General features: G+C 40.8%; 1 protein-coding gene across 1 annotated transcript in view; it reads left to right on the top strand.

Moving 5' to 3' along the window:
* The first annotated feature begins 7,274 nt into the window (after positions 1 to 7,274).
* LOC131591912 (PDZ domain-containing RING finger protein 4-like) overlaps positions 7,275 to 27,477 on the top strand; it is a 240,161-nt gene continuing 219,958 nt past the window's right edge. Inside the window, exons 1-3 of the mRNA XM_058863029.1 lie at positions 7,275 to 7,907; positions 10,256 to 10,342; positions 14,226 to 14,330. Coding sequence (XP_058719012.1) covers positions 7,275 to 7,907; positions 10,256 to 10,342; positions 14,226 to 14,330 — 825 coding nt within the window. The remainder of the gene's footprint in view (positions 7,908 to 10,255; positions 10,343 to 14,225; positions 14,331 to 27,477) is intronic.

Below are 27,477 nucleotides of genomic sequence, written 5' to 3'. Positions count from 1 at the left end.
CACAGTGGCCCTCTGCCTGGCTTGGGTATGAGAGGGAAGGAAGCAGAAAGCATGGAGACATCAGTAATGGAGGCTGATCCGGGCTCCCTGCAGTTCCTTTAGTGCTGTCCCTTGCAGGTGTTACCCAAAATATTGTAAAATGTCACCATGGTTTCCAGCCTTGCTGAGGGCAGACAGGGAGGAGCTGTGTGAAATAACAGCAGATCTTACACACCTACAAGGAAGAAAATCACAAATGGGAGCAAGTTCTTTCTATTTTAGTGAGGGGGTTAAGCAAGACATTCTGATAGAAAGAATAATGCTCGAGATGTGTTTTTGGAATAACTAACCAAGGTGGTCTTCCACATAAGACAAGTACAATAAATCCTATTTATAAATTAAATTAAATACAAGCCATTGAGTTAAGGCTACTTGTGGAATAAGCAATTATATGTATTTTAATTCAGACTCATTAATAAATAATTTCTGAAAGCATAATTTAGGAAAGCAGGACTCAGAACTAAAATAAGGCTAAACAGATCAAGAGCTGGAAAATCTACAAAATCCAAATTCATACTTTATCCAAGCTGGTATTTGCTTCTATATTATGCTGACATTTCTAAAGATTAACTACTATAAATCATTATTTCATATTATTTCTACTGTCAAATGCAAACACAAAACTTCAATGTTTTAAGTGTCTCATGGAGAAAATAAAATATATCTGGGAATCATGTTTGCTAGTGCACTAAAATAATTATATGAGCAAATCTTTCTTCTTTAACACTGCATTATTTGTGTTAACATAAGCTGAATCTCAAAGGGACTGACCTTGGGGTCAATTAAATATTTGGAGTATCACATCTTTCATATTTGAGGAACACCAAGAGAGTAAAGTGCTCCTTGGCTATTTCTGTTTAACTTATTTTGTACATGGAGGCAACAGGCATGGGATTTAAGAGGGTATTCTACACTGCATAAATTGCAGTATTTGTAGCAAACAAATAGAACATATAGAAGAATCAGAAGCATATTGTTATATATTTGTCTTATGGCCTGTATGAACAACAATATATTAATTTTTCATTTCCCTTTTTGTCTATGTCTTCCATATGTCTAACCTATTCTTTTCCCTTTTCTTTTTGTACTGTATCATGTAAGAGTTTCACATTGAAACAGTGCATGGATTCCCATATTCCCATGCACTGATTACCATTGGCTTCTTTCATTTTTTACTCGTTTTCTTCGACTTACTACTAGATTTTTCCAATTTTTGTCATTTTAAAGTGCATGAAGTAATCAAAATTCTCTGCACACATTCCTAGGCTGTTCACCTCGTTTAGACTAAGACCAACCACATTCTGGTGGCAATGATATTTAACTTTAATTTCAAAGGCTTAAATTCAAGTATTTAAATAAAAGTTCTGAAAATCCTACCACAAATTTCCCACATTTATTTATTTTTAGTTTGTTATATTTAACTCTAAACTTTCCATATATTTTTAAATGTTTTATTTCTTTCCCTTATCAGCTGATGTGTAAGTTAATACTACAGAAATGCATAGGTGAAGGCAGTTTTCTAAAGGCTGTGCAATGTGGCACTGGAAAGAGATGAACAAAAGGGTAGGAATACACTGAACAATTTCTCTTACACTGAACAGCTGTCAAAGCCTTCACTGAGTCATGCTGAGTTGGAAACTGAGGTTCTGCTTCTATCCCAGTTTGCGGTACCTTATTTTACTAATACTGGAGTGACAGTTTTTCCATCTTAAGTGTTTATGTCATTTTGCTTTGTGAAAAGGAAGCCCTAGGAACAGCCACTAGGGGTTTGCTGGTTGATCAAGTACTGCAAGGGCAAGAGGATTTAACCCTTCTCAGGGGGGACTGCCATCAGCAGGGAGGTGTTCCAGTTCCAACCCAGTCTGGGCTCTGTCATCTCCTAAGAGCCTGCCAACAGTGAGTGGCTCTTCTCAGTGACAGCAACTGATGAGACTTCATAATGTGAAAAATTATCTCCTTAGATTTCTTTTCTTTGATTTAATGGGTGCTAAAATAGAAAGCTTTTTGTGTCTGTATACCCTTAGGGAGCAGCTCTGTGTGGAAAGGAGGTGTCTGCAGTGAGTAAGTGCATTGTGGACTGGCTCTGCAGGGACAAATTTAAAACCTGGGATGTCTGGAGGTTGCAACAGTTGGATTTGGAAAGGGAAATGAGGTGGAAGTGCCCAAGGCAAGGCAAGGCTCTGATGTTCCTTAACATTCATATCCAGTGCTAGCACCTTCTACTGGGGCTGCAGCCAGCGCCGTGGTGTGCAGGGCACGGGTGGGCAGTGCACAGCCTGCCTGGGGGAGTGTGGCACAGACCTGACAGCTACCAGGGGTCATCACACACACAGTCTGCTTTCTCTCAGCCACAGCCTCACCTCTCCTGCCTCCTTCTCTCTTCCCATGTTAAATACTAGCAAGTAGCTTATGTGTAACACTGAGCAAGAGGGGGGAAAAAAAAAGGTAGAGTGGAATAAAGAAAAAGCACAGCCTCAACCCTCAAACAAGTGTATTGATATAGGTCAAGTGCATAGTCTTCTCTGCCTGGGCTTCCAGTTTAGGAGATGGCTTTGCCTTGCTCATAATCTCCTAAAGAGAAGAGCAGTCCCAGTTCCCTGTTCTGACACATACTTCCATTTTATGGGAATGATTTTGACCCAGAATCTAAAGAATTTAATTATCTACCTCCTCATCCACAAAACAGGGGTAGGAACGATTTCCTCCTTCACTTCATTTACTATTGAAATGTTCTGTGAAAAAGGTGTGTGGAAAAACTACCTTTAAATGCTCATATCTACTTTGACTTTGTACCAAGAACTTCAGTAGAAATGTAATACTGAAAAAAAAAATCCTGTTCATCTGCTGGAGGCATCCAAAGCTGATATCATGGTTAATTTCTATCAGGTAAATTCCTAAAAGGTTAAACAGGCATTCTTAGGAGTATTTGACTTTTATAGCACTGGGCAGATTGACTCTTAGATCACACACAATCTCAGTGCTCCTTGAATGCCTCTCTCTGCAAGGCTCAAACTGCAGGGTGTGACTGCAGAGCACTCTTCCCACCCAGGTCAGGCACATCCTGGAAAGGTGCTTTTATCCACCTGTTACATTGGAAGGTGCATATTTCAGTCTTGACTACCCTAAGGTGCCCTAGTCAGGCATCTTTGTTAGCTCCAGGCATTGCATAGGGACTTCAGTTGGCTGCTATGAATTCTGCTGGGTAGCATTAGCAGCGAGTGAAGTGAAAAGTGAAAAGCTGTGTTAGGACTTGCTTGTGGCTTATGGCCATTTTGTGGATGAAAGAGGCGGGTCAAAAGTATAGACCTCCCATTTACTGGTTTTTAAGACTTGTTCTCGTTTTTCTAGTGGCCAGAGCTGATTGTTGGTTCATTTGATGTCAAACATAGCTACACAAACATAGAGTTCATACAGTGTCTTTGTGCTGGTGAACTACATAGATTACAAATGTTTTCTGGATGTAATCTTCTTCACTGAATGTGTGCAGCTTAATTGATGAATAAATACTTGCTCAGGTTTCAGAAAAAATCTGTACTGTTTATACTTGGAGACTTCCTCAAACACTTTTAACTGTGCTCAATGATAAACTGTGGTACAGAAAAATTGCTTGCTGACTTAAAAATTGTAACCCTTCTGAAGTGATTCTCTTCAATAAAACATAATATGGTCTAACTTTATGTTAATAATATTTATTTTTTTTTTTGCCAAAGTACAGTGACAAAATTTTTTGCAGACTTCTGATGATAGTAGATTTTAATAGCAAATATTCAGATCAAAGTTCTTATCTCAGAGTGAAGTTGCTGAGTTTCCTAGCTCTAGATTAGTTACAGCATTTTACTAGTGTGACTCTAAAAAGAACTTTCCTGTGAAATCCTATGGATGAATAATAGGCCAAATTTTTTAATGAAAATAAGGGGGAAATACAAAAATATATATTTTATTTCCATGTATGTGAATTGAAAGTTTACAGGATTTTCCCCTTTGTCTTCAATGGAGCCTGGAGCCTTACAGTAACCTTCAGTATTTCAGAGCAATAATTCTTACTTTCTTCTGATTTTTTCATCAGAAGTCTTGGAAACAGCTGTATAATTCATCCTTTAAACTGCAGATCCTCTTAGGATGAGAAAAGAACTATGGGCAGATATGACTCTCTATTTATAATAGAAATAGCACTTCCTCCCATCTCTGATGATCAGGAGCAGCTGGGTTTCTGTGCTGGTAAAGAACTCCTTCAGCACAGCTACCCCCACCAAAATCTTCCATCAAAGTCTGTTTGTGTGTGTGTGTTTGTTTATGTGTAGGCACCTGTGACTAAGGAAGAAAATGCTTTCTTATTTCAAATTTCTTTTTCTGCCTTACAAAGCAGAGCAAAAATGAATGTGTCAGAAGCTGTTGAAGACATGGACTGATCCAGAGACAAGGCACATTTATTTGATCCATGACTGGGTTCAGTCCCAGTGTGGTGCTCTCACAGCTGTCCCCAGTGTCCATGAGAGCACTGCTGTTCCTGTGCTCCTCAGCCTCTCCCCATCTCCTTAAATCCGCATTTCCCTCTTCGACCACCTCAGTGAACACATGACTCGAGTGGCTGTATGAAACCTGGAGCTCTAGGTGCTGAGACCTTGGAGGAGCAAACAAAATTATAATTATATTGTCTCTTTAAGAATATTTTAGGACAGTATGAGGACTGTGTTTTTCATTTCCTGATTACATCAGAACTAATAGGACTAATTGTAGGAATCACCCTTTTACATTGGTAAAATTTGCATGTATTTATCCATGTTTATGCATTTCCATGGAGGTCTGGTACGCAGACAGCTGTTGTCTTTAGGTGAGTTTAGTATATTTGTCTGTATTACAGGTTCCTGTACCGGAAAATTGCATCTGTTATAAACCCAGTTGTCTGTGCTTCCATCTGTGCTGACATCATGGCAAAGAAAGACTATTTCTTAGTTCAGCACAAGCAAAAAAAAGGCAACGGCCTGGAACTGTTTTGCCAGTGCATTGATATTTCACCAATGCCCAAAGTAGGCCAGAAATGACAGAGCTGTGTTTTTCAAGTATGCCTACCATAGGAAGCCTAATCCATTGTTTAATTAATTACCTGATCTAAAAGAAGCCGAGAGCTCCAAGGCTCAAACCTGTCTACCTCATTCATATGACTGCATTTATCCTGGTAAATAAAATGTGCCAGGGGCTCCAGCAGGACTTAGAGCCTTGCCCCTACACCTCCACCTCCATAAGAGGGCAGCCACCTCAAGCTGTCTCTTGGCACTTGCTCCTGCAGCACCAATGCTGTGTCCAGCTGTGGTTTGGGAGGCTGCTCACATGTCTCAGCCAAAACTATTTCAAGCATCACACTAACAGATCAACAGAAGCAATACCAGTTTAACAGATCAGGAACCAGTGGTAGGGCCTTTTGTCTGCCCAGTTTAATTTATGAATGAAGACATTACTGTCTCTGCTTGGACCTGAAGTTCTGGGCCAGGTATAATGAGGTCAAGGAGAAACACTGGGACACTGGGAGACAGAAGAGGATATAAACAAATAATAAAGCCAAATTAATAGTTATATTCATAAATGGAGAGGAGGACAGTATTTAAAAATTATTTTCTATAACATTCTGAATGACACTGATTTGAACCCATGAGCAAAGCAGTTAAAATCAATGGATCGATGATTAAAACCACTATGAATAGCACAATTAGTTACTGAAGGTATCTGCTTTCCTTTTTCTTGTGAGAGAATGTGATTTTGATCTGCAGTGAAATATTGGATTTTAGTGCATTGTCTTCAAGATGACAGACTGTTTGATGGTGCAGTTCATTCACTTATTTATTTCACGGCCATGGTAATCCAACAAAAACTGTGGGTTTCTGTTTGGCAAGTCAGAAAGTGGTGGTGCTTCTCAGTAATATTTGTGTCTGTAGATGTTCTGTGCATTGCCAAACTTTTGTTCAGTAAATCATGAGTATACATAACAGATCTGCTATCTCAGATTCAGTTCCAGGGGCAGGTATGTGCAGAGTTTTCCTTCTTGCTTTGGCGGGGGCGGGGGGGGAAGTGTGCTGTATTGATCACATGGTGTCTTTTTAGTCATGGAAAAGAACCATGCATTAGTGGGTCTCAAAAGCCCCCATGGCTTTCCCAGAGGGATGCTCCTGAGATTCAGAGTTTGAAGCAGAAATTGCAGAACTCATGGGGACACACCTTGGCTCTACCTCAGAAGTTCTCAGCCCAGGAAATAACCTGTGATTGAACCTGGACAGACCAAACCTGCCATCCTTTCCAAAAATGATGCTGTCTGATCCACACGTGGAGGAGCCCACTGAAGAAACCCCTCAGAGAGCTCCATCCCTCATTGCTCTGGGAGGTTGTCCACAGGTCTGGGGGCAGCAATCTGTCCCTGTGTTTTCAATAGCGAAGTTATGTGGGGAATGTGTTAGGGGTTTCATGTTTCAGTGTATGCTGTGGGTTGTACAGCAATGAAGGGGTAGAATCCAGGCAGCTATTGATCCTAACTACGCTTTTCCAGATTTTGCTGTGCCTTAGCTTTTCTTTAAATGAAAGTGTTGTTTATACATATGTTGTAGTTTAAGGGAGCTCAACAAGTAATTTTCTTATCCTGACTTATTTCCTTTATGGTGTGGCAACAAAGAGAGCACTAATACTATGGATTTCAGGGTTCTGCACCCTGACAGATATCCCAAAACGGGAGGAAAAGAGAGGAGGAAGCCTTTTGAAAAGACACGAGACAGGCGTGCTCACACGTGCGCGTTATTTACCAGCACAAGTGTGCATCTGTCAGAGCCCGAGCGCTTCGCTGTCCCGCAGCCCTTAAACTCCCTCCCTCCCTCCGCGACCATAGCCCAGACCCGAGTGACCCGCTGGGAGCACAGCTCTGTCCCGCCGGGACAGAAGGGGGGTGGGTGCGGGCCGAGCGGCTGCGAGCCCCCTCGCCTCGGTCCCTCGCCTCGCCGTGCAGCGAGGATGCTCCGGGAGGGCGGAGGTGGTGCCGGGGCTGGGCGTGGGTTGCTAGCGCCGCGGAGAGGGAGCTAATGCGAGAGGGTGGGGGGAGCCGCCGGGATCTCCGTCTCGGCGCTGCCGCCCGCCTCCCCCGGCGCAGCCCCGCTCCTCCGCCCGCCCCTCGCCGCCGCCCGCCGGGAGCGGCTCCAGCGGCGCCGGGGCCGGGCCGGGGTCGCGGCGCCGAAAGTTTCGCGGTGTCCGGCCGCGCCATGGGCTTCGACCCTTCGCGGTTCGCGGGGCCGGTGGCGGCGGAGCTGCAGTGCGGGCTGTGCGGGCGGGTGCTGGAGGAGCCGCTGTCCACTCCGTGCGGGCACGTCTTTTGCGCCGGCTGCCTGCTGCCCTGGGCGGCGCGGCGCCGCCGCTGCCCGCTGCGCTGCCGGCCGCTGGCGGCCGCCGAGCTGCGCCCCGTCCTGCCCCTCCGCAGCCTCGTCCAGAAGCTGGAGGTCAAGTGCGACTACAGCCCGCGGGGCTGCGGCCGCACCGTGCGGCTGCGGGAGCTGCCCGAGCACCTGGCGGCGTGCCGCTTCGGGCCGGCCGGCCCCGCCGAGCCGCAGCCCCGGGCCGGGCTCCCCTCGGGCAGCTCGGCGGGGCAGCCACGGGCCGGCGGCGGGCAGCGCTGCCTGCGGGCGCTGCGGGGCGGCGGCGGCGGCCCGGAGCCGGGTCACGAGCTGAAGAGGGAGGCCCAGCGCTGGAGCAGGAGGGAGAAGTCGCTGCTGGCGCAGCTGTCGGCGCTGCAGAGCGAGGTGCAGCTGACGGCGCGGCGGTACCAGGCGAAGTTCGGCCAGTACATGAGCCACATCAGCAGCATCGCCCGGGACCTGGCGGGCAGCCAAGCCGGCAAGGTGAGTGCAGCGGCAGGGATCGGCGGGGCAGCGCGTCCCTGTCTGCACCCTTCCAGCTGTACCCTCCTCCAGCCTGATTTTCCCGACTTGTGAACCACCGGCCGAGTGACGGGGCGGGCGGTGTTCCCGGGGACCGGCGGTGTCCCCGGGGACCGGCAGTCATCCCCGCAGCAGTCCGGGACCCAGCCCGATCCCGTTGCGCATCCCCTGGGCGGTGCGAGCCGCCCCTGCCCGTCCCTCGCCTCTTTCGGGGAGATATGGCCGCCGGACCCTGCTGCCAGATGAAGATTTATATTTTTACTGATTTTTGGTAACACCCATCCCACTGGGGACAGGCTTCTTGCCGGTCCCTCTTCAGGCGCCTTTCGGTAGCCGAAAGCCCGTGCTGCCGTGAGCCCAGCAGTGCCTGGCAGAGACTGCGACCGAGCGCTTGCTCGGCCAGAGAGGATGGGGAGCGGGCGGGAGAGGAGATGGCTTCGGTCCTGGGCTGGCAGCTGGCAGACGGGTCCTGGTTCCTCCGATCAGGGTGTTCACATCGGGTCGCCCCGCCTGATGCAGCTGGGACCCAGCTACTCTTGCTGCTCGTTTTGCTCCAGCTGGTACTGGCGGCAGCTCAGGGGCGTGGAGCTGGCTTTTAACTTTTATTTGAGCAGCTGAGAAGTTGTCTTAAAAAACTTGAGTGTAAAATTATTGTAGACTTTGACTTTGGAAACGATGGCGAAAGTGCAGCAAAGCTTTGGTAGAATGGAATGACAGCTACCGCCGTTTATAAGCAGAGGATGGAGAAGTGCTGAGCTCTCCGCTCAGATCTGAGGGCATTGCCCAGAGACCGACACGCTTCCTTAGGCAAAACAAACCATCCGAGAATTGCGGTGAGCTGGCTTCGCTTGCTGTGATGGAACTGGCTGGTTTTTAATTTCTGCCTGGAAGCTCACTGTGCAGGCTCAGGCATTGCTGGTTGCAGCCGTGGTGAGAAGTGTTTTAATGCAAAGAATTTGTCTTTCTACCTAAATCTACATGAGCCCTTGGGAAGCAAAATCCCAGGTGGAAAAGGTCTGAGCAGTGAAACTCACACCTGAAGCAATGTAGTGTGCTGGGCATCTGCTTGGTGCATGGAAAAATACAGGTCTTCGTGGCGCTGAAAACTCTGTTTGAAAACCTGAATATTTTTTTATTTTAAAGTTTCCTCTGGTTAGCTAGTCCATGAGGTTTAGGTTGCTGGCTCCGAGAGGTGTGCTCGTACACTTGCTTCATCTCTTGGCAGATGAGGTAAGGTCTTGCGGAGTGGGACAGCAGTGGCTGCCGGCGGTGGCGTGTGCGGGGAAAGCGGTGTCCGAGGAAGGGAGGGGAGGTGTCTGTCTGTCGGTGGGGAGGAGGTGTCTGTCTGTCGGTGGGGGCTGGCCGAGGTGCGGGACGGGCGGCAGACGCGCGGGGCACCCGCCGCTCCCAGCGCCGCCGGGAGGGGTCGCTGTGGGCGCTGCCGCTCGAGAGGCGATGCCGTGAGCAGGGGCAGAAACCATCGGAGCTGTGAAAACAGACGGGATTAACATCAAATGTGCCGTTCGGACATCAAGCGCGTCACTGACACCGTTAATAACATGTAAATATAACAATAACAGCAATACGTAAAATACGGTAACTTGCTCTGCTAAAGCCTCCAATTTTTAATTATTTTTTCAAAAATTTTAATTATTTACGTGGTCCACTGAAGGAAAGGATTTTTCGTTTATGATTTTTTAGATTTTACTCCGTTTATTCTTCTCAGTGTTTGCTTTATATTTCACACTTTATATTTTGCATTTTTTCAGTTAAAAAAACCCATATTTTTGCAAATGTCGTTTTGGATTCTTTCTTTTTGGAGAAAAAAAGTTGGGGATAAAGAGCTGCTTTTCACTTTCTGTGTCTTCTCTGAAAGTTGCTTTAAAAGGTGTACTGGTATGACTTTGGGGTCTGAAAATTACAATGTTGTGTATTTTAATCTGTATCTTTAATGTTTGAAATGTTAACACGTATAGGGATTTTGTGTTTATAGACTTCCAGACATTTGGAGCTCTGACTTCTTTCAATGGTGCCAAGCATTCCTCCCACCAAAAACCTCTCATTTTTTCTGTTCAGCTGAAGATAACTGGAGATAATCAGGTGTTACCTGCTAACTTCTCAGTGAAGCATGACTTTTCTTTCGTTTTTTTTTTTTTTCCAGTGCCAAGTCTTTTCAGCCTAGTTTTCCTCCAAGCCTTATCTTATACATTCTCCAGCTAAAAATCTTACAATTTGTGTTTGCAATTATGTTTTAAATTAGTAACTTCTTCTTGAGACTGTGTTCTTTAACAATATTTAATCTCTTCTAGGGAGGAGAACGCAAACCATTAATGATCATGCTACACCGAGAAAATGATACTTTGGGATTCAATATTATAGGAGGACGACCCAATCAGGTAATGAGAAAAGTAACTGTAGGTGATTTTGTCTGTACCTACTTTTATTGTATACACTGTTAATTAAGAGTGACTTTTGATGACAGTAGGTATGGAGTCTATTCTTCAGACAGAAGAGCTACTTATTATCAGGTATAACTGGAGTAATTGTTTGGAAGGTGTTATCTCATGAGAATTGTATTATTCTCATTTTTTTTGGAAGGTGTCGTCACCCCAGGACAGAAGGGTTTTCATAGTGCTTTTGCTTTAAAACTTTAGGCTGGTTTACTCTCAGTTCCCATGCGAGTAATAAATATGTATTCATGCAAACTGTCCAATAGAAATCTCTGGGACTACTTGTAAAAGTCATTGTTGCAGGATTAAGACTTTGGAATTTTGTGAAACAGCTTGCCTTTTTTTTTTTTTTTTTTTTTTTTATTTTCATTTGTAGGAGAGAAGAAAATTTGCTTCTGCAGCTCATATAGTTTAAGCACATGTCCTGTTCTCACATGCCTGCTTCCAATTTTTCTTTATGAACTGAAATGGTTTTCACCAATGCTGTATCTTAATCTCATCAGACTAGGTTTAGAAAGCTCATTGCAAACCATAGAATATGCATAAGGATCACTAGCCCCCACTTAGAATATACAGAATATACACATGAATATGCTTGCTTTTTTTTTTTTTCTTCATCTTTCTAAAAGCATTAATCAGGGCTGTCATTGCATTTGGAGGGCAAAGAAACCTGTTAAACTGGAAAATTAATAGTTGATTAGGAAGGGTTGGTAATAATTATGTACTGATCAGGTTCTTAAGTGGGAGAATTGTAGCCTTCTAGTATTGTTGAGGAGGGGAGCAGGACCCTGTATATTAATTTGGCAATTTTCTGCTCTAAAGCTATATTTAGTGGTGCCAAAGAGTCTGTTCCCATTAGTCCACTGTCTGTGCTGCAGACTTACTGTTCCCTGTGGGTGAATATGAAGACCTGCAGTTATCAGATGTTGGGGCTGTAAATCCAAAGCAAGAGTTTCTTAGATTTTTCTAGTGGAAGGATGAGGCAACAGGTGGCTACAAGTTTAAATACATATGCCATGATTATATTAATATTTGGAGTATTAATATTTGTAGTATACACTTTTTTATATACTGTAGTATATATATTTTTAGTATAATATTGGGAACAGTAAAAAAATTCAGACAATCTTTAGTTTGGATTGCATTGTGACATTTCTTAATTACATCCATAGGAGAACTTCAGGGAAAAGGGAGCATGTGCTTAGTTTTCTTGGGATGGCAACTGAGCTTCTTTAAAGGACTTAGATGTTGACAGTCCATGTGGACACACCATTTCAACAGTGATATGTATCATGAACTGTCAGGCTTTGACTTAATATTTTGTAATTTTAAGGCGTAAATGATAAATATATGAACTATATAATGTGTCTATAGCACTGTGTGTTGTGAAAACTGCTGAATAGAAAAAAGCAAATTAATTTCTATTTACACTCATATTTGGAGAAAAATTGGTGAGTTTGTGAAGCAGGGGTAGATCTCAGGTGGTTTTGAGTCTTTGAAGTTCAGTTTGGAAATTTGTTTTTTATTCTTATTTTGACAAATGTGACTACCACAGGCATTTGATTGGCATTTCTCAGGTATCAGTGTGACACTCAGTGTATCTGTAGCTGAGGATAGAACAGGAAAAAAATGCTTGAGTTGACTCAATATTGAAATCACAAAGTTCTTCTCAGAAGCTTAAATACTGGAACAGAAGTTGTTAACAAGACAAAAAGAGCTCATGAAGGTGCTCTGTACATTCAGGCTGCTGGGGAAAAAGTGTCCTTGGTTGAAACATTGGTCCTTGCGGCAGAAGAGCAGAACAGTGATGTCTCCATATTAGTCATGTGCTTGGGGATGTGTTCTTCATCGTGTGTTATTTGTGTTTTGTAAGTACTATGCAGCTTTTTCCATTGGAAAGCAGATGACTCTTAGTGCCTTGGGTAATGTACATACGTACTTTCTGTTGGCTGTGTTTATTTTCAGTCCATAATAGGCATCCCCACTGTTTACCTCCTACCTGAAGGAAGGAGGAGAGGAAAGGAACAACTCATCATAGGATCATCTTTTATTGTGTCAGAAAGGAACGTGCATCTCATAGCTGTGTTTCTGAGAGGTGATTCATTACTCTGAGGGAGCAAGGCTGCTTTGATGGGCCCAGCTCTGTCTGGCTGGGAGGACTGTTTCCCCTGAGGACACCACGTCAAAGCCAGGCTAGAGAGAGGTGTGATGCAGGCACAGTTGCTGCACAGCCCCTGGGCTGTGTGACAGGATGCTGGAGCTCAGTATGCCTTGTGCTGTTTTCCTGTCGGGAGTGCTGGGTACCAGCACATGCAACTGATGGGGACCACAAGCCAGACTGAAATACCCTTTCTTTTAACAGGTCATACATTGCTTTTGAAAAAGCCAATGAGATTTCTGATGGAAAGAAATATAGTTTTCTGTGGGTGAAGGTGCTGTAATCTAGATTTTTGTTTTCTCAGGTTAAAACCAAACCATGTCCCTCTTCACTAATGGCCTGTGCTTCTTTATCAGAGTTTTATGTCTCACTGCTTAGATGGGAAGTCATTGGAAGTCTAGTTGTTCATAATTTCAAAATATTTCTGGAGCTGTTGCTGTTTTTCCCTTTTGCTTAGTACCTGACATGTATGAGTGTCTGTGAAAAAGAGGGAAAAAATACTTTATGCAAACATAGTCTGACTAATACTGTGTTGAACAAATATTTATTTTCCTTAAATCTACCTGGGTCAAGTTTCCAAAGGACTGTTGCCATATTGTGTAAAGTATGTTTTACATATGCCTTTACAGTTTTCTTAATAGAAAAAGTTATAAAGTGTTTTCCCCATGAGTGTATAGGACTTAGACTAGAAACCTGTGCACATATGAACTGTGCTCTTGGTCAGGGATTCACCAGTCACAGAAGGAAAATGAACATCATATAAACTGCAATCAAAAGTGTAAATCAACTGGAAAAAGATTCCTTCAGTTATTGCTAGCTAAGTTATTATTTGTATAAGCACTTAAAACCCTGTAAGCAGGCAGAGTCTGCTTGACATTAGTTCTTTATTAGTAATTATTTAAAATTCCTTTTAACTATAGTGTGATGAAATAAAGTAATTCCAGCATGTACAACATCATTTATATTGCTGCAGTTATGGTAGATAACTTATCTGTTTTAAATTTGACCTTGTGTGAGTTGTACTTAGTGTTGCATAGAGATCAGTTGGAGATGGATTCTCTTTTTGTCCACAGCTCATCTGTATGGATTTCATAGTTGAGCAAGTTCTCAATCTCCCATGTGAATAGGATTTATGAGGTTCAACAGTTCCAACCAAATCCTCTCACTGTTACATGCCAGCTCACTAATGTCACTTTGTTCCTTGGACCTTCATTTTCAAATGCAGTAAGGCACTTTGCAAGCAGCAGTGCTCCAGGAGCCCTTTTCCTTCAGAGAGAAACACTTGTGCATCCATTTTAATGAGTGTCTTCCACTGTCCATTTATGTGCTAGTCACTGGCTGCTGTGAAGTCTGAGGTTTGCTCCAAGTATTTTAGCTGGGATCGGATTACTGTTGCACACTGTGTCTCATTTAGACTAAAATAACCGGAAGTAAATGGATAATCTTATAAAAATTGCTGGAATAGTTCATTAATTCTGTCCTTTTGATTAATAACTACTTTGTGTTAAGCAAGTTTAAAAAAAAAAAATCCCAAGGAGCTTAATTCTTAGCTAGAAAAATGAGCTGCATATTTCATGTGGATTTACATTTTTCACTGCTGCTGATTTTAATACCATCTCAATTTTTGTACTAATGTGGCCCTTTTTGCAACTTCCTTATTGCCTGGTACAGAAGAATCAAGAGGAGTCTGCTGAGGGAATTTATGTGTCAAAGATTTTGGAAAATGGACCTGCAGACAAAGCAGAAGGCCTGCAAATTCATGACAAGATTATTGAGGTAAGAAAGAACCCACACCAGTGGATTAGTCTGTCATATTATCAGATTAATAAAGGATTTGATGGTTTTCACCCAAAGTATATTGCAATTTTCCTCTTTTTCTGTGTCCGAACATGATTCTTGTACACTGAACTTCCAGCTTGAACATTTCATAGAATTAAAGACACAAAATGGATTTTTCCAACAAGTAATAAATTTACTGGTGTTGGGATTAAGGTGATCTAGGTGAAGCAAAGGTGTCAACACTTAAATAACAAGCAATAGAAGCATTTTGTGTTTCTTTTCATTAAGTTGAGAAAAAAGACAAATTAAGTTGAGAAAAAATTAAAAATACTGAAAATTCACAGGTTTAGTGAAGCTGATTTTGTCCTGTGTGTGGACTATTACTTTCACGGCTCTGGGACAAAGCAGAGAAGATGGCTTGGTAAACACTGCTGTGAAACTTCTTAAGCAATTAGAGGAAGTACTTTCTGCTGTATGACCAGAAAGAGATCATCTATTGTTCTTACCTGGATCACTACAGCATTTTCCTGGTCATGTAATATGTTAGCCTAGAATTTTCAGTTTGTTCCTGCATTGTATGCAGTTTTTCTCATAAAATAACTGTAACTATAAATAATAAAAAAAATCAGTAAGTCTGTTGGAAGAATAGGTTGATGTCTAGCCTACGTGTGTAGCTGTAATTAGCCCTGTAAGAAATCTCAAAGGAGCCGTTTCCAAGAGTGACAGGAACAGGCTCCTTAGGGTGCTGCCAGGACAGCACCTCCCATCTCAGCTCTGACACATCCCGCAGTGACAGCACATACTGCTAGCTGCTGCACTCCTTTAGGCCACCTCACTCCAGCTTTGCAAGTTTAGGGGAGGCTTAGAAGCATGATGTGAACTTGCCAGTGGGATGGGTGTTTGAACAAAGACACATGAAACAAGTGGATTGGAAGACAAATGCAGAACTCTGCTGCTGGTTTCTTGTGTTACATCCCTGTTAAGGACTAAAAGCATAAGCTGTGAGTGTTTGAATGCTGGAATTGTGCTTAATGTTGGGAGCTTAGAGCAGTGTTTGGAATCAAATGAATATATTTTCTTGGAAGAATAAAGCTTATGCTCTTAGCTGGCAGATAGATGCATTTCTAGAAGACACCAAGTGGGCTGAGCAGAACTGAACTTGCACAATATCTTTTATTTCCCAAAGGTATACAAAAGCTTTCACATCCAAAATTTTTTTTTTTTTGGAACAGCAGCCTTAAGCTGTAAAGATCTATTTTCTTCTGACATTACTATTTCACTTACCATATTGTGCTTTGGGGGTTTTTTTACAGACTGACCAGCTATGTAGTTTCATGCATTTGCTCAACACTTCCTGCTTTAGTTTAATGTGCTTTTATAGTGCATTGGTCTTTTTAAGACAAAATGAAGCGTTTCTGGAACGAGGAAGAATAAAGTCACAAACCAGCATTTATTAAATGTGATGTCATATCTTAGAATGTCACCATAATTGATGCTTAATTTTTACTTGTTGAAAAATTCTGGCTGCATAAAATCATACTGAAACAGATTTCAGTTCTATGTGATATTATAGATCCAATCTAGCATAAGTATTCATACAGCTCTGAATGGAGCACCATATTAATATGCAACAGCTTTGTAGGTAACTTTTGTATTCAGACAAGAATTTAAAAATATTTTGGGTTAGGCCAGAATTTCCAGTATATGCTTCCATGTTTCAATATTTATTAGACCAAAATAAAAAGAGGAGGAGAAAAGAAGTAAGTATTCCTCCAAGCTAGATACCGGAAGCAGCTGGAGTCAGAATATTGAATTTTTCATTGTCCATTCATAGCCATCAATGTCTTCTTGCAGTGGGATGCCCTGCCAGCTCTGATGTGGTTTGTTGTGGAAGATCATTCTGAAAACTTTTGCTGTGAGGAAATAATCAGGGTGGTGTAACTATTTCAAAAATCTTGGCAGATGTATGGAATATGAGTTTTGGTGAGAAGTTGATAGGAAATGAGACTTCTTATTGTTTGCTTTTCACTTTTTGGCTGATCTGACCTAATGGGTGATATTTTATGGGACCATTCTTCAGTAATCAAGAGCAGAAGGAGCTGATATTTGAAGAGCTTTTAATAGCTTAAGTCATTCGTTTGGCAATGGGATGCCCGGGGTGTTTCTAGCAATGTGTATCTAATGGGATAACGGACAGAAATATCCCGTTAAATCAGAAAATCTGTTCTCAAGGCATATTGCTAAATAAAGAAGGTAATTTGTTTCAGTGGTTTATCACATGTTTATCAAAAATTAACTGCACATGGCTGACTATGGTGAGTTGTGCACATTTCAGATGACCATCTCATGGCCAACCTAGTGCAGCAAATGGATTTCACAGTCCTATGGCACTGGAAGATGGAATTGAGAGCCAAGGCTGGCAGACATAAGTAGTTTTGCCTTTTATTTTATATAATCATTATCTATGCAGCAACATTGCCAAGTAATTAAGGTATTTGGATGAATGCCAAGGGAAAGAATTCAATTTCTTTCTTGAGGTATTTATTCTAAGTGTAAAAGTGCCACACAAATGAATTGAGTTTCTGGAAGTTTTTGAGAGCAACTTGAGCAGGCCATAGACCTTCTGACACTTTCATTTGAAGAAGGTTGGTGTTTATTTGGGCTTTACCCTCAGGGAAGCATATTTTGTGCATGAGGACCTGAAAGCTGAAACAGATGCCTGTGTGCTGGCAGGGTGGTGGTGCTTGAGAGTGACAGGGTGACAGCTCCAGAACCCGTGTCAAGGGACTGTAGCTCTTCATGGGGGATGGTCACAGGACCCTTGCTGATCATTTTCACTCTTCTGCTGAAGAACAGGTTTGAGGCACAGCATTACCCTCTTTATTAAAGGTTAGCACCTCTGTGAAAAAACTACTTGTTTATGTAGTGTAAGGCTGACCTGGGACAGTGATGTGCACAAGCAGCACTTTGATATATATATATATATGTATATATGTATATATATATATATCCAGGAATATATCCAGGAATGTTATTACAAGCCCCAAATGATCATTATTTATTCATTAATAATAAACCCTTTTGAATTACTTCTATGTAGCATGTTCCTGCAGCTATCATGGTCTTCTGATGCTTCCAGCAGCTTTTATCCAAAAATCTAGCTCCCTGAAGTTGACAATGCATCGTGTTTTCAAGGACTACAACTGTTTGCATTCTAAATGTAAAATGTAAAATGCATCTCATTTGCTGCATCTCTAGATGCAGCATTGATATCTGTGACTCCCAACATGAAACCCTTGGTTATGAGCAATGGATAAAGCCACCTGAGCTCTAACTTTTGGGTCTCTGTCTTCTTCCTTTCCACCCTGCCTCTGGAATCCTGTCAAGAGGAGAGAAGCTGCAAGTTGTGCATGGGGCTCTTTATTAGTCTGTGCTGGTTCAAAGAATTTTGTTTGCTTCTAGGAGAAAACTATATTAATAAAGTATGTTTAGAATGGTTCACAGTTATATGGCATTTTACCTCCCCCTCACTGCATGCTAATCATTCCTACTGGGTAAATTCATTGTTCGTCTCTGTTCATGCTTGATTACCTCCTCAAGGCAGCATAAAACAGCTATGGTCCTTAGCAATGTTACTGATACACAGAAGTGCTTCACCTGCTCCTTTTTTTATCCATACTTACAGTTCTGAGCAGTTAATGCTGAAAGCAGCTCTCTCCATATGAAGGAAGACTTGTATCTCAATTTGCAGTCAGTTCAGCTTCACATAAGTATGACACCACAGTGGCCAGATCTCCAAGCACAATACTTAATGCCTAGCTACTGAGCTATTCAGAGCTATTTATCTGAGTTGGGTTTTTTGTTTGTATGATATTAATTTTACAGAAATTGGTATATTATGTCCTCTGTTTTTAAGTCCAACTTTAGAATTAAAAACAACCCTGTGACTGTTTTTCTCACAGTCTTCCATTCTGCAAGTCACAGTGTCTTGCAGAATACTCGTGAATCACTTCAGTGTTATACAGCAAATACATGACCAGGACAGAATTTGCAATCCAGATAGAATTTCTGATATTTTGGGTTTTTTTTTTCTTGAAATGAACATTCATCAATTGGAGGAAAAGGAGCAACTGTTAATTAACATTGCCAAAGTAGATTTGCCAGATAACAAAAAAAGGAATGAAAATATGCAAATAAAAAGGGATATGATGAAGTCCAGAATATTCATATGTGGGACTGTAAGCACATCATCAGCTGAAAGGCTCAATTTTTTTTTTTGTTCTTTGCACTTTCTGTTCTTTAACTCTCAAGTTAAGTGAGAATATTGGCCCTTCTGCATTTTAGCCAGTAGATTCTCATGAATTAAGCAGGCAGGATGGAGAAGAAGGGAAAGGAAAACATTTTTAGTCTGGCATCTTTAAGTCTGAAAATTAAGGAAGATGCATTTATATATCATGACAGTGTGTTTTGTTCATGCAGCCTGAGCTCTGTAAGTGGATTATAAATAAGGCTTCATCCTGTATTCCATGTTTCCCTTTGTTCTTTCCAGTTTTTTGGAGAGTATTCACACAATGGCTTTGAAGCACATGTCAGCAAAGCCAGTTTCAATAAAGATGAAGTCTTAAGGCTTATCCTGGCAGAAGTAACTTACATCTGCTAAGTGCCTACACAGAGACTTTTTTAACTATTGCCAGACTGCTGACTGTGCTGTGTGTCAGTCTTGTGATGTTTTATCTCCTGCATGTTTCTGTCATTACACTCACTATGTTGCTCAAGCAAAATCTTTGATACTAGTCATGTTTATTTGGCTAAGAATCTCCAGTGTCAGATTATGTCTGTAGAAGTAGTGAGTCTTAAAATGTCTTGCTGGGATCAGAGCCAGATGATTTGGGATGACTTTGAAATAAAGCTGCACAAGATGTGGCAGTAAGATCTGTGTGGTAGCTAAGAAAACTTAATATGGCTAATTGTAGTGGTGTAGCTTTCAGTGCATCTAAATGTGCCTTAGCTATATTAAGTTCTATTAAATCAGTAACAAATTCATAGTATTATGTTGCAGGTAACCAGATTTGGCACCTGCAATCATTAGATAACTCCTAATTAGTGTGAAAGATCCCTGGCATAATAAATTAGTGAAACTGCAGGCTTAGAAATGTCTGTAGAATCTTTTCACCTCTCCCTCACCTGTTGAGATACAGGTTTTTGGACACCCAATGAAATCTTTGTCTGAATGAAGTTTTATAGTCGGATGTAACCAGGTCTGCATAACTTCAGTTGAATTGGAGCTACTGCCCCCACTGACTTTTTTACTTAACAGAAAGCCTTAGAGTGCTTCTCCAAAAAAGCAAGAGGTCTGGGTTGTGGTCTCTGCCTGAAAAGGATAGAATTTACCTCTCCAAGTAATTGCCCTTGTTACTAAGGCAGAGGCTCTCCTGTGGTAGACCAGCAACCACCCTCCTAAAACAGAGCTTGGTGCCAGCAGGTGCTCAGAGAGGTAGGATTATCCAGTGGTAATTTGGTGTGAAATAGGCACTAGTTCCAGGGGGCTGTCTCTGGAATACTGGTCCTGCCCTTTGCCACGTAAGAGCTTGTGACAGCACACAAGAATTTCCCTCTTTCTTCCACAGTCTTGTGTCTTACATGACACTTTGTTTAATGATACTCGCATTTCTAACTTCATAGTGCCTTTACTTCGAGAGGGGAGGTAGCAAATGCTTTTAATCAGGAAATCCTCTAACTAGCTCACTTTTCTAAATGTGAAAGATGGGGTTGCCTGACTGAATAAGTACCAATAATAAGGGTTTTCCTCTTCTGTGTTTTAACTCAAACTGCAAGTGTTACCTGGAAGGTCGTTACTGCTGCTATGCCCACTATCAAAAAGCCATGAGGGCTGGATCTCTTGTAGGTGGAGGAACTTAGTGTTCAAGGTGCTGTCTGTCCTAGAAGTTGACTGTGGTTACAATGCCTAAATTTTGTAATTCGTTGCCTCAGTTCACAGATCAGTAGCCTAAATTTAACTGGACTTGCTACAGGTCTTTAGAGGTGCCTGCATTCCTCTCTGTTCACTGAATTACAATGCAAAATTGTGTTTAGAGAAATAGGTTATGTTCCTTCCAAAAAGCACTTAAAATTCTAGAAATTCACTGTCTTTGTTTTAAAAAGAAAAATGAGATTTTTATTTTTCTGTGACCTATCACATCTTGGGGTTTTTTTTGTGGGGAAGTACGTTAGTCTTACTAAGACTTTATAAAATGCTTTCTCTCATAAAGAACAGGAAGAAATGAAACAAAATTATATTTAAGAAGTGATGACATTTGCATAATAGAGTAAATAGTAAATGACAAGATTTTATGAACAGAAATTCACTATTTGATGTCTTAGTTGACTGAATGAAATCTTGCATCCAGAAACAGGCAAAATATTTTTGGTACCTTTTTGATACTTGTGTAGCACAGCATCATGAAAAAATTCTAAAATGCCTTTTCTTCTAAGAGGTGGGGTCTTTTAATCTGTCATATAAACTGAGAACTTGCTGTACATGCAGCTTTAGAGATCCCCAAGCCTGTAGGAGGGATTTCCATCTGTATTTTTTTGGTCTGGTACTCTCAGAGAATCCAGACACATGTGCAAGTATAATACTGCGTTGTTTTTGTGAAAACATGTTTGCTCACAGTGCTTTTGTCTAAAAAAATGACGGAAATGCCAAACGTAGTTGGAATATGACCACCAGATGAACTCTCCAACTAGATTATTTGCAGAATTGGTATATTTGACAGATAAGGCAGTTTTGTCCTTTTCAGTAAGTCTCTTCAGATTGTGAGTCATAAGTCTTGGTCTGCAAGGTGCTCCCAGTAAGCAAAAAAACCTGATGCTGTGGTAGCTGGACTGGCACAAAGCAGATGGGGAAAAAGTAACAGTGTGAGAGTATTTCTGAAATCAGACTGAGCATGAAAAGTCAAGAGAGTATGTGAAGTGGAAGTGGTGAAAATAATTTTTTTTTTATGCTACTTCTACTATTCTGGCTTTTTGTTTCGGTGATTTAGGTTAGGCATGATGAAAGAGGCTTCAGGTTCTTGCATGCACATGAATGTGCATAATCCCTGCTCTCCCATGAGGTATTTCTATTTTGCTCTGACTGTGAGGGATCTCTACAGCAGATGGATGGATCACTGTAGGAGAGTGGACTGTGTAAGAAAAAAGAAAAACGGGAAACTTTACAATTAAAGAGTACAAAGCACCAACCTCAAGTTTCCACAGCACTTTCTAGTGCTTGCTCATAAATAGGGAGTGTGGAAAAAATGGAGGGCATGTAGGACTAGGGGTAACTGAATTGCCAAATTAGATCATCTATACACACTGTCATGAGCTGTGACAGGTAAATTAGCAGAACTATGTTAACTGTGCTGGGTCTGCAGAGTTAGGCAATTGCTAAATTGGCAGCTCAGAAGTGCTGTTAGGTAGGAAGGATTTTGGTTAACCTGTGGAAGAGCTGACTAATGTAAGAACCTACAAGATCCCATAAATGGTGTTGCTACCATGGGCCGCAGATCCCTTGGCATCATGTGAAGGCCTGCTCACACCCATCTCCTTCAGAAAGTGGCTGATCTCACCCCTGAGGTATAATGTGTCAGAAATTTGGCAAGTTGAAGCATAACATCTTCCTAGATGCCCTGTTTGAGCTTGACTTTGCTGCATGTCATCTTTCTCTTCCTTCCCATGAGTATTTTTGGGGTTTTTTTAAAGCTTTAAGATAAACCTTGCAAAACAACAAGACTTAAGCATCCTTCCATCTTGCCTGGCAGCTGGAGCAATGTAGTTTTATATTTAGCTGAGGTAGTAGGTTTAGAGAAAATTTTTGTTCATGTGAGGTGTTCATTAAACATTTTCAGGAATGCATTAAACAACTTGTCTAACATCTGTCAAATGCTGTTGCTTTCATCCCCTTCCCAGGAAGAGAAGAACATTTATAGGGGAGTGTTTTGTTTAGGAATTTTCCATATAATTGCATACACACATATTTACATGTTGGTATCTATTTATGTTAGAGAAGACAAGGTCATAGAAATGTATCTTTATTGCTGGAGAGGCAAGGTTTTGTGTGAAAACCCTTCTCATGGATCTTTGCTCTGAGAATGATCTTGGGCAGCTGTGAAGAAAATGCTTTCTCATCCACTGATAAGCTAAATCTCCATGGCAGTTGGGCTGTAGGTGTGTACCATTGCCTTGGTCTTGGTCCAAGTCTGTCTTACAGATATGATGGACTCGATGGTTGCTGTGGAGCTAGGTACCCTAACCTGGTGAGCTATGGAAATCTGAGAGGAGGAAAGGCATTCTCCAATGACTTTCCTTAGCCTTGTCAATTACACAGAGAGCAGAAAAGGTCAGAATCTTCAGAGAGGACTTTAGGATGTATCAGAGAGAGCTAACCCTTTGAGGCTCATGTGATCAAGACTAGTGACAATAATTGATGGTAAGCCCAGCTATGGAAGGCTCTGATAAAGGCTGAGACCATGCTGAGTTTGTTGCCCAGAGCTGAAGGATATGCCAGGAAGCTGTGTCTCTCACAGCACATGCTGCTGGCACCCCAGAAGCTCTTGGCATTTTTAGAAAGTGAAATAAGCCTTCTTCTGCCTTTCATGAAGGTTGCTCTTTATTGTGGTTGAGACAACTTTACAGTTAGAGGAGTTGACAGCTTACATGTGTTGTGCGAATGCAGTGTTTTATCTTCTTAAGTCACTGAACTGATTGTTGCAATCCCAAAGATATGTGCCCCAAGAGTTTTGATCTCTTCTTCTTCATAATCAGCTAGTTATATTTTTAAGGAGTAGGTAATCACTGTTGTCTATAATTGGAGGTTGAATGAAAAAAGCCTTTAGTGTCTGCCAATGCTGAAATGCCCTAAATGAAGTAATTATTCAATGCTTCTCTTAAAAAATTAGCCCAGTTTTTAAGAAGCTGTGAAATACATCGATGTGTTGAGTGGGAGAATGTTCCTCCTTAGAACTTTTGAATAGGAGTAGTAAGAAACATGTACAGCACTGTGCTTTCCAAATGCTTTGAAAATAGGAGTGATAATGTTAAAAATAAAAAAATTAAAAAGATTTGGTAACATCTCCAAACTGAAAACTTCTGCAGCATTTAAAACCATACTGTTATGGAAAAACTAATTTTCAAATTGGCAAGAGCAGATGTGGTCACTTCAAACCACCAACAAAGACTATACTTAGTAAAATCAAATACACTAAGCAAAGTACATTTGTTACTAATACACAGACATTTTGGTAAATATATGTCTTGTTTAGAATTGGAAATGTAATGTAATTTTACAACTTTGTATGTAGACCCAACTTGATTGAATTACAGCTGCTGCAGGAAAGGAGTGCAGAATGACTCAACACTGTTCCTTAATTCAGATTGTTTTGGAAGGCATTTTCTTTATGACATTGTTGACAAAATAAGTCATGGCTGCTATGTTTATTTACATAGAAAGTTTATGCATGTTATTTACAGGATATGTTTTACATATTTTTTTCTTTGAGGAAAATATTTGTCTTTCAAGTAGCAAGTCTGGGAAATAGAGAGGGAATGAGAGAAATGACAGGAAAAAAATTCAGAACTGTTGACATCCTGCTGATTTCTACTTGATTTTTAAATATGGAAACCTTATTTGAAGATCACTGTATTCCAAACACCTATTAAATGATTTAACAGCTTTAAAATTGGATAAATGATGATTCTCTGTGCCTAGAAGAGGTCACCTAATGTGGGAGAAGTTCTGAAATGGGTTGGTAGAGAATATGAGGTTTTTTCCCCTTTATCTGTCTTTCCCTCCCTTTTTGGAGCATCCAGCATTTGAGAGATGCAGAGGCTCAGAGCTTGCCCATCTGTTTCCAAGTGCAGTCTCTCAATCTTGAATTTGTTTCCTTAACCACACTGATCAAGAGGGTAAATATCTGAAGTCCTTCCAGCAGCTTGTGGGAAGAAGGCATACTCTTTTAAATGGAGGGGATTTTCTGTCTTGAGTGAATTAGAACATCTGGATCCCTACACTTCTCTGTTACAATCTGATTGATTTAGGCTAGTCTTTGGCACATGGCAAATATGGAGCCATATGGTCTTGATGCTGTCAGCAACATTTTTGAGCACACACCTCTGCCTGTCCCCCAGCTTTCTCTGGTAGCTACTGTGACCTAAAAGATAAATGTTCCAGGAGCTTTCAGGCTGTTATGCCCTTCTTGAGCAGATTAGTTGCATTTTTTTTGAAGGACATAATGTCCAGTATTTGGACCAGAAAGCGGAATCCTTCACTTCCCCTGCAGTGTTCAGAGCCCTGATCCAAATCAGACACCTTGTGCTAGTGCCAGATGTGTAGCAGCACTTTCTACCTTTAACTCTCTAACTTACACTTCTAACTTGCACTTACATTGCATGTTGCTTATTAAATTTCTCCATAAAATCTCCAAGTGCTCAGCACAACTGGTTTTTAATATGCTCTAAGTATGTGATTATATGGAAAACTGACTCTTTTGAGAAGTTTTTAAGCAGAAATTTACTTTCTAGTAATCAAGAGAATGTTGTTAAAGCCATAATTCTCTTGCTAGAACAGCTTTTAACATTTTCCTTTGGTAGACAGAATAAGTATGATATTTATCAAAATATAGGGATTCTTCTGTGCTTCCGAATACTCAAAATACCTTTTTTTCTTTTTAACAGGTTTTTTAATGTTTTTTTTATTTTTCATTTTTACTTAAAAATAGAGCACAGAGAGTCTGAGTATTAGGAAGAATATTTCTATTTTTGTCAATATAAAAAGAAACTGGAAGAAGGAAAAATGGTTCATATAATTATTTTTTAAAGAACTCTTACTAATTCTAGAATTTCTCATTACATAGATGTAGACCACTGTTTTCAGCCTTCTTTTCTAAGTCACTTAAGTACTGTACCCTATACTAAGAGTGTGGATTTTTATGTATTTTTTTGTTTCCTCCCTGCTATGAGGTAATGGAAATCTAAAGGAGCACTATTCATCACTTAGCCCAGAGGTTGTATCTTCTAATTGGCTGTAACCATGGACAATATTTTAAAGATTAAAGAACACAATGGCATTTCAGAATACCTTTCAGAGAGTGAACTGTTCAGACAGTGCTGTTAATATCTTTGCAGAGCTACTTAAGAACAAAGTTTTCATCCAGTTCCTTAAACTCATGTTGGTCAGAGCCCTTCAGTCCATTACAGCCATTCTCCTGAGGGCATTAACAAGAATTTCAGGGAGTTGTAGCAAAAAAGTTATGAACTCTATGGGTACATTATTGACTTATTGCACTTTATTTGTCTCTTTCTTTTTATGTACTCTAAAACCAGAAAAATAAACACTTCTGCTTTCTTAATCAGCATTGCTACTTAGTGTATAAGTAACCTTTCCCTCTCAAAGAACTTGTCTATTTGGCTTTGAGCCATTAAAGATCTGTTCTGGCAGGAAAGGCCTGAACTCCATAGTCCAGTTGCTGAGTTTTTCCTTTGAATCAGCCACTTAAAAATGAAATGAGACTTTTGAGGCTAATGGAGTGGATAGAGAAATGTGTAGGAGACTACTACAATATAGTGGACTCCAATAATAGATAGGAAACAGCATCATTGGTGCTGCTTTTTCCAATTTTAAATGAGTTGAGTTTTCCCCAAATTCATGTATTGTGGATTTTATCAATAAATGATTGGCCAAACCATGATGAATCCATGTTACTAAGTAGAAGAATTATAAGTGATGTCCACCAGCCTGTGCCAAGCCATCTGTCTGATGTTTTTACTTTTTTGAGTGCTGATCATGTGTTCAACAGGGTACAAAACTCTGCAAAAAGCCCAACAAACCCATCTAAAATTAGAACCTAGAGCACACCAGACACTTAAGATGAGATTCATACTGCCTACAGATAAATATCTTAACATTTTTTCATTCTCCAAGTACTGAAGATGAGTTGGGCATTTATTTTTTAGCAAAGGTGATTAGTTCAATCTGAAATATTTCACTTAGTGATGTCTGAGTTAGGATGAGATTCAACTGAAGCAAGTGTTAGTGATAACATCTTAAACTCTTTGGAATTTTCACATGAACCAGAATATTTTTAACACTTTTTTAATGCTTTTGAGGTTACATTGTTAGGATAAAACTCTTTGTACAGAGTTCTTCACTATTAAGCTGGAACAAATTTTACTGAATCTTGAGTTGTTCCAGAATGAATAAAATTTAAGAAGAAATAATGTAATTTGGTTTATTCTTCTTTGTGTATTATGTCTCACATGTGTCTGATAGTCCATTTTTCTGGAATTCTATATTTCACTAATTAAATGGAAGCTCATAATATGTAAAATGCCAGCATAAGTAAAAAGAGAGAAATTCAAGTACAAAACTGGTCTTAGAATCCACCTCATAGTGTGGTACTCCTGTTTGAGATGACCTGTTCTAAGTCAGTAGTCCTAATGACTCAATTTTATAGTTTTCATTAAACTAACCAAGCAAAATAGGCATTCAACAATAAGATCAAGGCTTATTCCAAGTTTCAAGTATTTCAATTGCTATATTTTGAACATTGTTACTCAAAATCTGGCAGGAATTAGCATGAAAAAGATGCAACTTGAAATGCTCCAGTAAACCCACCCTGTTTAGGGACTAGCTTTGAAATCACTTAACATATGGTTTCATGTCATATCCAGACTTGTTGATCTCTACATCTTTGGGACTGGAATAAAGTAAACCCAAATGTTGGATGGCTGTCTGTGCCCCCTAAGGGCAAGGTCAGTGTATCTCTGGTTTAGCTGAGTCTGCCCTAGTGGAAGAATGAACCCTGCATCAGCTGAGAGCATGTGCCAGATCTCGGCTTTGACTGTGCTTTTTTAGAAGTCAGCAAACTCTGATACTGGCAATTTTTGGAGGAGTCTGAGTAGGGGTTTGTGGAACCTTTTTGATGAGTTTTAGCAAGTGAAGATGCAGATGTGTGTTGGAAATGGCTCAGCCATCGAAAGCAGCAGAGCAGTGCTTCATTTTTCATCAGTCTTCAGAGAGATGGAGTTTGTTCAGAGAAACAGACCATGCAAAGATTGAGAGACTGGTGACATCCTTTTGGCAAGAGAACAATAAAAGTTACTGCTC

This window comes from Poecile atricapillus, chromosome W (assembly GCF_030490865.1).
Source record: "Poecile atricapillus isolate bPoeAtr1 chromosome W, bPoeAtr1.hap1, whole genome shotgun sequence".
NCBI lineage: Eukaryota > Metazoa > Chordata > Aves > Passeriformes > Paridae > Poecile > Poecile atricapillus.
The sequence above is the reverse complement of the archived record's forward strand: the minus strand, read 5'-3'. Positions and strand labels throughout refer to the sequence as shown.